A 10670-nucleotide genomic window follows, 5' to 3' on the forward strand; every position below is an offset into this window, starting at 1 on the left:
AATTGCTCTAATTGTCATGCTATGGGGAAATGATGGTAGAAAAGGCAAGTTTAAGATATTTTGCATGCTCCAAACCACATTTTCAATTGAAAAGATAACCAGGAATTTTGTAAAAATGAAAAAAATGGAAAATATTGTACAAATGCTTTAGAACCCCCAAATTTCCAGGAAAGACAAATTCAACGTTTGGTGGTTATTCTTTAAGAAATACTTTTCTGGCCAATTTTGAATGGATTATGGTAATAGTGAGTATGTTTTGTCATTTTGACAATTATAACTAGAGCCTTGAGTTTTGGGGAAACAAGTGGTAGATGTCAGAGAGAGGGTCTAAAGCTCCCAACGATTTTGAGGCCCCACAAGCTCCTCTGCTCTTTGGTGAGGGGAGAGCGTGCTGGAGGGTGCAACCGGCTGGAGACCAGAGGAACCAGCACCACTGCCTCTGCACCAAACTCTCTGCCTGTCCCGCCATCCCCCGCGTGGCGATGCCGGAGCCCAGTCTTGCTCTCTGTCCTGGGATAACGGGGGACGGAGCCCAGAGGGTTGCCCACAAGACTACCCTGCAGTCCTGTCGCTGCACACTCTCGTGTGGGGTGAGGGCCCTGGAGCTACAGGACCTCCCTCCCCTGCACCCCAGGAGGAGTCCTCAGAGGACTTGGGCTGAGGGAAGAACTGCCTTATCATGAAATATACACAAGGGGAAGGATGGACCCCAGTGCATCCCAGCAGGGCCCAGAGCCCCTCCTGTAAGCGTTTCTTTGCTCAAGGGCCTTTGGCCAACCTTCCAAAATACAGGACCCAATCTCAGTTGCTGGGGAAGCCCATGTGCCCTGGATCCTTTGCCCAAACTCCAGAGTACGTGTGCAAGTGCCCACTCGACATTGCACCCTGGCCTTCCTGTCTCATTCACACACAGGTCTGCTACTTGAGACACACGGAGGCCTAACACATCAGGGTTCTCCTCCATCAGCCATGTGACAGGTTCATCAATAAAACCCGCAGATGCCAAGATACCACCTGCCCAGGTGCTGCTCTGTGGATACGAGTCCATCTCCTCGCCCAGACGACGGCACAAACGTGACCACAGCCCAGACATGCTGTTCTTGGAAACAAAAAGGACCATTTTCCCATCTAATATTTAGCCTTCTAGTCATGTTTTTAGCTTTAAAAAAATGTTACAAGAGTTTTTCAACCCCAACTTTGGTTAGACATCTATTACTTTTCTAATGAATAACACCCTCATTTGAAGTATTCAGTTTCTCTTCACTGAGAGTTTAGTGCCTTACACTCATGTTTCTAAATAAAGGAAATGACATTTTAACCCCTTACTGTTCTAAGAACTTAAGATTAAAACAATAAATCTTGTGTGCCTTTTAGAGTGAACCTATTTGAAAATATCTTGGAAAACTGTTGCAAAATATTAGTGTGGAGGGTTTGGCCCCAAACCTTTTCCAGCCAAGCTTCAAGTTGTCTCTTTTGCCTCCATAATTGCATGTGCTCTTGTTGGACCTGCAGCTTTTGAGAGCCATCCCTGTTGGAATCGGCCAAGTGTACGGCTGCGATAACCCCTGGACTGGAGGCATTTTCCTCATAGCTTTGTTCATATCGTCACCTCTTATTTGCTTGCATGCTGCGATCGGATCCGCCATGGGGATGTTAGCAGGTTAGTGTCATTATTAATTAATGGGCCCCTTATAAATGGGCAATAAGGATGCTGTATCTGGGGCCTGCTCCAAAGAAAATGGTGCCATGTGTCTTCCATGCTCCACCGGCTTATTCCTATAAACTCTCCCTCCTTCCATTACACCTGTCTTTCCATTTTGGGTGCCGGTGCCCTCCTACTCCCCTGAGCAAAAGCTGTCCTCAGGAAAGGCTCTGGTGTTAGTCATTTCCACCTCAGTATAAATTAAAAGCTGGGGAGGAGTTGCTTCCAGGCATGTTTATATTTTAAGTCTTATCTCTAATCACGATAAGAAGCATTTGTCCTCCATTAGAGAACATTAAGGTTCTGTTAACCCGCCTTTTTCTGGCAGGGAAGGGACCTTCTCTGGACTGCTCACTCAGACTTCAGATCACTACTCAAAAGGGTCTCTTGTACCCATACCAGCTTAACCACTGATATGCATGTGACCAAGGCCTTTGTTTCCTTTAGATGTTTTTTCACTGAATAGTCAGAAGTCCTTTTTATACATACTTTGGTGTTGATAACTGGTCTGGGTTGAGGACTGTGGAGGGCTTTGGGGCTGGTGGGTGGGCCCACGCGACCTGCACAGCACTCAGCCTCTCTTCTCCCCCAGCCCTCACTCTCGCGACACCCTTTGACTCCATCTACTTTGGGCTGTGTGGCTTCAATAGCACGCTGGCCTGCATCGCCATAGGAGGCATGTTCTACGTCATCACCTGGCAGACGCACCTCCTCGCCGTCGCCTGCGGTGGGTACTGCCAGCGGGATTCCCTTTCCACCTCCGATGATGCCGGGGTCCATGCCCACAGGGAAACCGCCCCGCGGAAATTCTGCTGGTCCTCCAAAGATAAATGGGAAGATGTGTTTGCTTTATAAAAGCGTTTTTATTTTAAGCTGTTTTGATGGTCCTTTAGTGATTAGTACATTGAAAACTATTCTCAGTGAACACTAAGTGTTCAGCCACATGGAGGTTGTTCGGTTGTTGCCCGTGGGCTGTCTGCTGTGGTTGCTGCTTTCCGTGCTGGTGATTGGAACTTTCCGACAGAGCAAGTCTTATGCAAATTAATCTTTATATGTGGAATTGGGCAGTTTACATCAGATACAGCAGTTAACCTTATGCACCCAAACATTAACCACAAAACCTTCAAATAATGCTTGTAGGAATGCTGAAGAATGTGGTCAGGGCACTCAGTAACTCTCTGATAAAGGTTTGCTGCTGTTAATATCCTAGGGACCATTGGGATGGTTTAGTGGAGAAAGTGAGAGCTCAGAAGCAAAGCCAAATTACTGTGGCCCGTTTTCACGGAACCTCACCTCTCACCAGCACTTGGGTCTTCCCAGTGGCCAGCCTAGTGGTACCCTCCACACACAAAGCCTAGAAGATGAGGCAGTAGGTGTATTTGGTCTTCCTCAAGCTTAAAGAATGCTGTTCCTCCCTGGAAACCCATATTATGTTAATAACTTGTGATGAAATATCACAGCAGGGAGTTCTGGGATTCACGTGCCTTGGCTGTATAGTAAAATGTTCATTTATGGTTTATGCTCCTAAATGTTCCTTTGCTAGAATGCAAGGTGGTAGGACCCAGGAGAACTGTAACAGCTAAATTCTGGTCCTTTTCAACAAAGTTCATCTGCTGTCTTAGTTGTGCTGGAATTTGCATGGAATTTAACACTTTTCAAACCTGCCAAGCAACGGAAACATAACTCGATTTTTTTTAATCTGAGAGATAGCATTTGTGGCATGAAACGTATGGGGGGAGAATATGTAAACTCGAGACACTCTTAGTCACCTATTTCTTGGTTCTTTTGCAGCTCTGTTTTCAGCCTACCTGGGTGCTGCCCTGGCTAACGTATTATCTGTGGTGAGTCAACATGGGCTAGGAATGTGCATTACACCCTCCTCTGTATTCTCTCAGCTCCCCAAACCCCTCCTCCAGGAACCCCTTCGCAATCCATCCCTCATGTCTCAAATCACGCTTCCCTCCTTCACAGCCGCAGACAGAAAGAGCTGGGCCTCAAAAGTGTTAATGTCAACACTGGTCAATCAGATCCTGTGGTCAGTGGGCCAGTGGGGCTCCGTATAGAAGGACAGTCTGAAGAGCATTATCTTGTAAATCAGACTCGTTTCTTGTAAATCAATCCTCTACAACTAGTTTTAAATCTTCATATTTAATTTTTTTTCCTATGTTTCTAGATCATCTACCCAAGTAGCTTGTGGGCCAGTGTACATCTTTGTTCACCCCATAGCTACTACCAGGGAGTCAGGAGTCACGAGGCAAGGCTTCCAGGAGGACAAGGCCAACCCCGAGGGAAGCCAGAGCTGGCGGCTGAGGGCCTGTGCAGCAGTCTGAGAGCCCTTCTCTGCCTGAGCCCCAGTGCAGATTGTGTGTGAGGTTGGGGGAGCCACATGGCCAGCCCAGCCCCCAACACACACAGGAGGGACACTGGCCCCATCGCAGAGCACACAGGGCTCAGCCTACAGTCTATGCCTCCCCCTCCATAAAGGTTCAAGGCCCAGCTCACACAGGCAACCAGGAAAAGTCCCATTGGTCCTGCAGGTGGAGGTGGAGATGGGCATTCCACTAACCCGTGTTTAAATCCCTCCTCCATCCTCAGTGAAATTGCATGGTTTGGACAGAGCATAGGAAGGAATTTTGTAAGCAATAGAATTCGACTTCCCTAATACCATCCTGTGTCCCCCAGTGGACTAAGTCCGTCTTCTGGGCCACATCACGTTTTGTGTTTATATCTGCTACGACGCTTGACAACATTGTGACAAGTCTAGTACACACCAGTCCTCTTCCACCTTCAGCCCTTGTGCTCCTTCGAACAGGGGCCCGGTTGTATTCTTATCTTTATCTCTAGTACCTATTATAGTGCCCAGCTCATTGTAGGTGCTCAAGAAATGCAGAATGAATGAAACCCTAAGGTAGTGAGTCCCCACCATGGGATATATTAGAGCTGGGGCTAGATAGCCGACCATCAGAAACAGGACGGAGCCTGGCCTCTGAGGTTCCTGTCTGCCCCAGGCTTTCCCACCTCTTCTTGCCCCCATCCTTTCACCCAACTGTCCATCCAGTAAATACGTGTCACGTGCCTTCCTTGGACAGGTACTAGAAGGGATGCAAACGGGATACTTTGGTTCCTGATCATAGGAATTTACAGGATAACTGGCCCCTTCATCTTGTGCAGAGAAGTTACAGGTTATATCACTCTACCTAGACATTTTTCAAAACAAAATCATGTTTATTTTCTGTGTACCTACTATGTTTAAGACACGGTACTGCCCACTCTCAGGGATACAAAAAAAGTGCAAGCTATTAATTCACTCTGAAGGAATTTCCAGTCTCCTTGAGGAACAGGATATAAAAATGTTGAATGACATTTATGAGACCGTTCAAGCCTCTACAGAAGAGGGCACTTAGGAGCCGCACAATTTTGCTTTCTAATCGGCTCCTGCATGTGCAGCCCCGTATCTTCAACAGCACTGCCCTCTGCCTCACGACAATGACCACAAACTGAGGACCATTTACTGAGCGCTTAGTATGCACTAGGCACCAACTCTGAGTAGATATCTTTATCCCTATTTTGCTGTTGAGGAAATAGTTGTCAGAAAGAGGAAATGGCTCCAACAAGGTAACCAGAGCTGAGATTTGGATTTGGGTCTGTGGAACTCCCAGCCCACATCCTTCTCACTGTAGGACTTGAAGGAGATGCTTTCCAAAACACCCTATGCAGTCTTAGCAGGGCTTTGGTAAGACTCACGGAGTGGAATTCTTCAGTCATGGGTGTTCCTTAAGGCTACAGTTCTGGTACCAGGTTGTCATTGCTCCTCCTAAAGTCCCACCCAACAGGGCCATCTTTGACCACACACCAAGTGGAATCACTCCTTCAATGGTACTCCCTGAGGCTTTTACTGCTTATGATAAAAGGATGTTTGGGGGAGAAGGGGCATTGATTTGCTCGGCTTCATAGTTGACTTTGTAGGCTCTTTGCTAACAAGCTATCCAGGTTATCTCAAATGAAGAATGGGGAAGAGTATGTAAAAGCCTCAGGGCATCTTAAGATACAAAAAACAGGGGAACATCATGAGAAAGGCTGTTGGGAATGGGAGAGCCCTTGAGGAGAGAGGTAGCTACTCCTGATCTCCAGCTCCCTGGGACTAGGATGTGACATCTCTGCCTCTCTCCATACGTCTGTTCTGTTTCTGTGTCTCTCTGGGATGGGTTTCTTCTGCTGCACAGAGGCCCCCAAATATCCACCCAGCACTGGTTGGCTCTCTAGTTTTTTCAGATCGAGTCTTTGGACGCAGTCTCTGTATCTCTTAGCTCAAATTCTCAAGACAGGGATTCTATTCCCAGGTAGCCTGCCTATGGGAAGCTGCATTTGGGTCAGGTGCTTATCTCTAGTGCAAGCAGACATGACCAAAGAGAAAAAGGTTTTGAACGAAAAATGGCTGCCGATGCTGTTCCTTCCACAGGGGCTTTGGGAGAAGGTGGGGAATGGCCACAAGTCCTAGAGTGGGAGGTAGAGCCTGGCCAGACACCCAAGACAAAATATGTCTTCCACATAAAGGCATATTATAAGAGGGTTCCAGCGGCTGCATTTTGAAGAATATGTGTCCCCTGTTACAATGCAGACTGACCCCAATGGAACGATTTGATTTATGTTGGTCATGAATTAAGTATTATTCTGCTCAGTGCCCACCAAGCCTCCCCTCCTCCACCCAGGACCCTAGGTGATTGTGAAGGGCCGATGAGACGAGCACAGGCATCTGATATAACCAAGGTTTCTCTTGTGATCCGCCTCCCCCCAGTTTGGATTACCGCCCTGCACCTGGCCCTTCTGCCTCTCGGCACTCACCTTCCTGCTCCTGACGACCAACAACCCGGCCATCTACAAGCTCCCGCTCAGCAAAGTCACCTACCCAGAGGCCAACCGCATCTACTACCTGTCCCAGGAGAAAAACAGAAGAGCATCGACCATCACAAAGTACCAGGCCTACGATGTCTCCTAAGTTGCCCTTTCCAAAACATGTCACTGTAAATTCAGCCTTCAGCAGGCTGTCCAGGTCCCCAGGCTGAAGACCACTTAAATTCTCCTTCTGATGGTTCTGTGATTCTGCCCCCAAGCAAGCCTATACCCCAGTTATTCCCAAGAACAGGGAAATAAGCGTGCAGTCCCTATTCAGGAAGTTCTATGTTCTAAGATGCACAATACTTATCAAAAACATGGTTAATTTAGACCTTATACCTATAGCTCACTCCACAAGAGCTCTCTTTGTGGGGAATTTTCTCTCTTTTGCAAAATAAGCCACACCCCTAAAGAGAATTCACCAGGAAGGGGACAGAGATGGGTGACATTGTTAGCCAATTCAGTCATTTGATGCAGTGACGTAGTGTCAGGAAATCAGTCTACAAGGCAAAAGGGCAGGTCTACCCCCAGCTCTGCCATGAGTGAACTCCAACCACTTGGGTAGGTCCATCCCCCCCTCAGCCTCAATTTCTTATTGGTTTCATGACGAGGAGGGGCCCTACAGTCCCTTCCACCTCAGAAGTATTGATTCTTCTCTTTCCTATAAACTGACAAAATCAGCATGACCAATAAATAATTACTTTAAGTAAAAGATGAAAGGGCTATCTGGAGAAGAGGCAGGACAATTTTAATGTTGTGTGGAGATTTATTCTTGAGTCATGAGATGTTCTCCAGACTTGGGATTAGGAACCTAAGTTCACTGGAAATTCCAACATGCCTTCTTTTACGTAACAATTATTACTAGAAATGTCATCAGATGAAAATTGATCTTTTTCAGCATTTAAATCATATTTTAAACAAATGTGTTTCCTTTTATAATATTCATAAGCATACTCTCATTAAATGTTTAAGGTTGCAAGTTGGTGTCAGGGTTTTCTTAAAATGCGGCTCAGCTACATTGTCCACACCGTGCTCATTTGAGGGGCTTTCCACGGTCAAGGATGTGTTTGAAAAGAGATGAGGATGAATAGATAAAATGCATTCTTACCTCTTTCCACAGAATCACTTGCCACCCATTCTGTCTTAACACTGAAAAAGAAACAGCTATGTATTCACTGTAATGACTATATTACATAAAGTCCAAAACAATAAAAGATACCTCTTCCAAAAAAAAACAGAGAGAGAGGAGGGTGGGTTGAAAGTTATCAGAAGAAGGTTTGATTTGCTTACAAAGGGAATTATACAGTAATGACCATGGTCATTGTTTTCTGTTTCAGTTGAAGTGCAAGTTGTTGCAACCCATCTCATTTCTTAGGGGATAGTCTTGCACCCTAAAATTATTAATCCAGCCCTTCTTGAATGGCCAATAACTCTTGTTATTTAGTTGCTGTGGTTATAGCATTGAGCTCCTAAAACACAGGGTCCCTTTGTGGGAAGCCACGTGGCTCAGCCTTCCCACCCCTCCCCCAAAAGACAGGGATGAACCACTTATAGTCCCTCAGTGCCCACCCCCTGCACCCTTCCAGGTTAGCATTGTGGGGTGAGGACATAAGGCGGGAGATGAGGGAAGGAAACAAGGGGGAGCGGACAAACTATAAATCCATCATTTAGCAAAAGCTGGTGTCTACGTTTATATTTTCTTTCCTCTGTCAGCCCTGAGATCCCAGCCCTCTTCCATCAGCCCAAAAATACTTGGCTGCCTATTTCTCTTCCAGATTATATCTATCCAATTATGGCTTCTCCAGGAAAACAGAACACTTCTCGCTGGAAACAAATGCCCCACATAGGAAATGGGAACAAGTCACACTCCAGAGGCTACCTCTGAGTTTGTGATCACACCTTGAGGCCAAGAAAGTCTCAGGCTCTATTTTCATGACCAGTGAGTTATGGCTGTCTGAGGATCAAGCATCCGAGAATTTCACCAGAAGGCTGTTTATGCTCACAGCTCACTCAGCTGCCCCAGAACCTCTAAGTGATGACATAGAACAATTAAAATACCATTTTTCATGCATTTTCCACCAAAGTGTTATAATCTGGTTTTATTAAGAGCAGGAAACCCTCCACATGCATGCCATTCTGATTATTGACCACTAACAAATCCATTCAGCTGTTCTAAGTATTTCAATATCCTCACCTATAAAGCAAGTTGAGTTGGCCCAGGATACCAAGCAAGGTGGAAATAGATGGGATAAAAGAATTTGATTTATGAAATGTATGACATCTAGAGGTTACCAAAGTAGTTCTTCTCCTCCAGCCCTTCAATTCCACGTCAGCAGTGGAGAGGGGAGACAGCTCCAACCAGCTCCTGAAAGCTGGTTACCCAAGTGAGCATATCCCTCCAGTGCCACACTTAGTGTCATCACCTTGGTAGCTGGAAATCAGAGAGGGTGGGAGTATTTACACCCCAGAAATTACAAACCTGATCTTTGTTTTCCCGGATGGCCAGTTCACCAGCACACCACTGACACATCAGTTTGGTGAGAAGGAACTAATGTAGGCTTCCTAACCAGAGACTCCAAGACTAGGGCCAAAATATTCAATCCAGCGATGCTACATGGATGCCACTCTACATACAGGAGGCATCTGAGAGAATAACAAAAGTGTTCTCAAGCATAACATTTACCCACAGAAGCCTGTACTGAAAACACTTTGAGTGGAAGCATCCAAATAAGGAGAAAAATGAAACCAGGAAATGCTGCAAAGGACACAAGAAGTGTAAGGTGATCAAACATGTTTATTGTTTATTAGGACCAAAGGGGAAAAACAGAAGAAATAGACCTACAACTGGAATATCAAATGATGGTGGCAGGGTGGGTGGGGGAAGAGGCAGGAGAGCCTATTAGAGTATTTAGCTTGTACAAAAATTCATACGCTTACAAGGTCCACAGGGAGGAATAAACATGGGTGATAAGGGCAACCACCATGAGAACAAAATCAGAATTATAAATTTTAAACCAGAGGAAAATTCTCTTTGCAATGGAAAGTAAAAAAGGAGTAAAATATTATAGAAAGTCTCCCTTCCAAAAAAAAAAATAAGCAGAAGGTAGAAATTAGTCATAATATGACCTTAATTGACCCCCAAAAAAAGTTAACTATTAAATTCACCACTGAAAGACAGACTCTCAGGCTGCATTTTTTTAAAGACTGAACAATTTTCTATTTACAATAAACATTTAAAACAGAAAGACATAAATGTTTGAATACGAGAGGATGAAATAAGATATACTAAACAAATCCGGACTGAAAGAAAGCTAGGGTATCAACCATAATACCTTGAAAAGTGAAATTAAAGCCCAAAAATAAAGGACAAATAATGATGTAAAGGGAACAATAAGCCAAGAGCACACACTCATCATCAACACTTGTGACCTAAACAGTCAGTCTCAAAATACATCAAGCAACAAATGACTGAACTGCAGGGGGAAACAAACAAATTAATAATTGTAGCTAAGATTTTACCAAAACCTCAGAAACAGATCTATCATGAGAACAAAAAATGAGCAGAGATATCAGGGCTATGAACATTACAATTAATAAGTGTGAGCTCTTATGTACATGTAGGATTCCAAACCCTCCCACTCAACACCCCTCAAAAAATGTGTTCTCAAATAGAGAACAGATGTTCTTTTAAAGCACTCATGGAGCAAGCTTGGGGTCCTCATGAGATGCTGGTGGGAAATTGAACACTGTTGCCTTTTGGAGAGCAGGTCCTCAGAATTCAGTCATGTTGAGTATCTACACACCTTGTGGCCCAGAAATTCCTGGCCAGAGTATAAACAGTTCCAGATGGGGCTGTTCACCACGGCCTTGGTTGCATTGCAGAGAGCTGGAGAGAGGGCAGAGGCTGAGTGGGGTGCTGCACACCAGGGAGCCAGCACAGCAGGTAGAAGGCCAGAACCACACATAGAGCCATGAGGATAGATCTTAAAAACATAGTGCTGGCATAAAGAGGAAAATGACATTTATAATCATACCAATTCATAAATTTAAAATGCATGCACACAAAATAATAGAT

General features: G+C 45.2%; 1 protein-coding gene across 1 annotated transcript in view; it reads left to right on the forward strand.

Moving 5' to 3' along the window:
• Nucleotides 1-6698, forward strand: part of SLC14A2 (solute carrier family 14 member 2) — a gene marked incomplete at both ends in the record, with an annotated part of 54699 nt that extends 48001 nt beyond the window's left edge. The window contains 4 exons of the mRNA XM_082668117.1: nt 1513-1660; nt 2295-2429; nt 3494-3543; nt 6498-6698. Coding sequence (XP_082524243.1) covers nt 1513-1660; nt 2295-2429; nt 3494-3543; nt 6498-6698 — 534 coding nt within the window. The remainder of the gene's footprint in view (nt 1-1512; nt 1661-2294; nt 2430-3493; nt 3544-6497) is intronic.
• Between the last annotated feature and the right edge of the window lie 3972 nt (nt 6699-10670).

This window comes from Grampus griseus (assembly GCF_964374135.1).
Source record: "Grampus griseus genome assembly, chromosome: 12".
NCBI classification, from domain to species: Eukaryota; Metazoa; Chordata; class Mammalia; order Artiodactyla; family Delphinidae; genus Grampus; species Grampus griseus.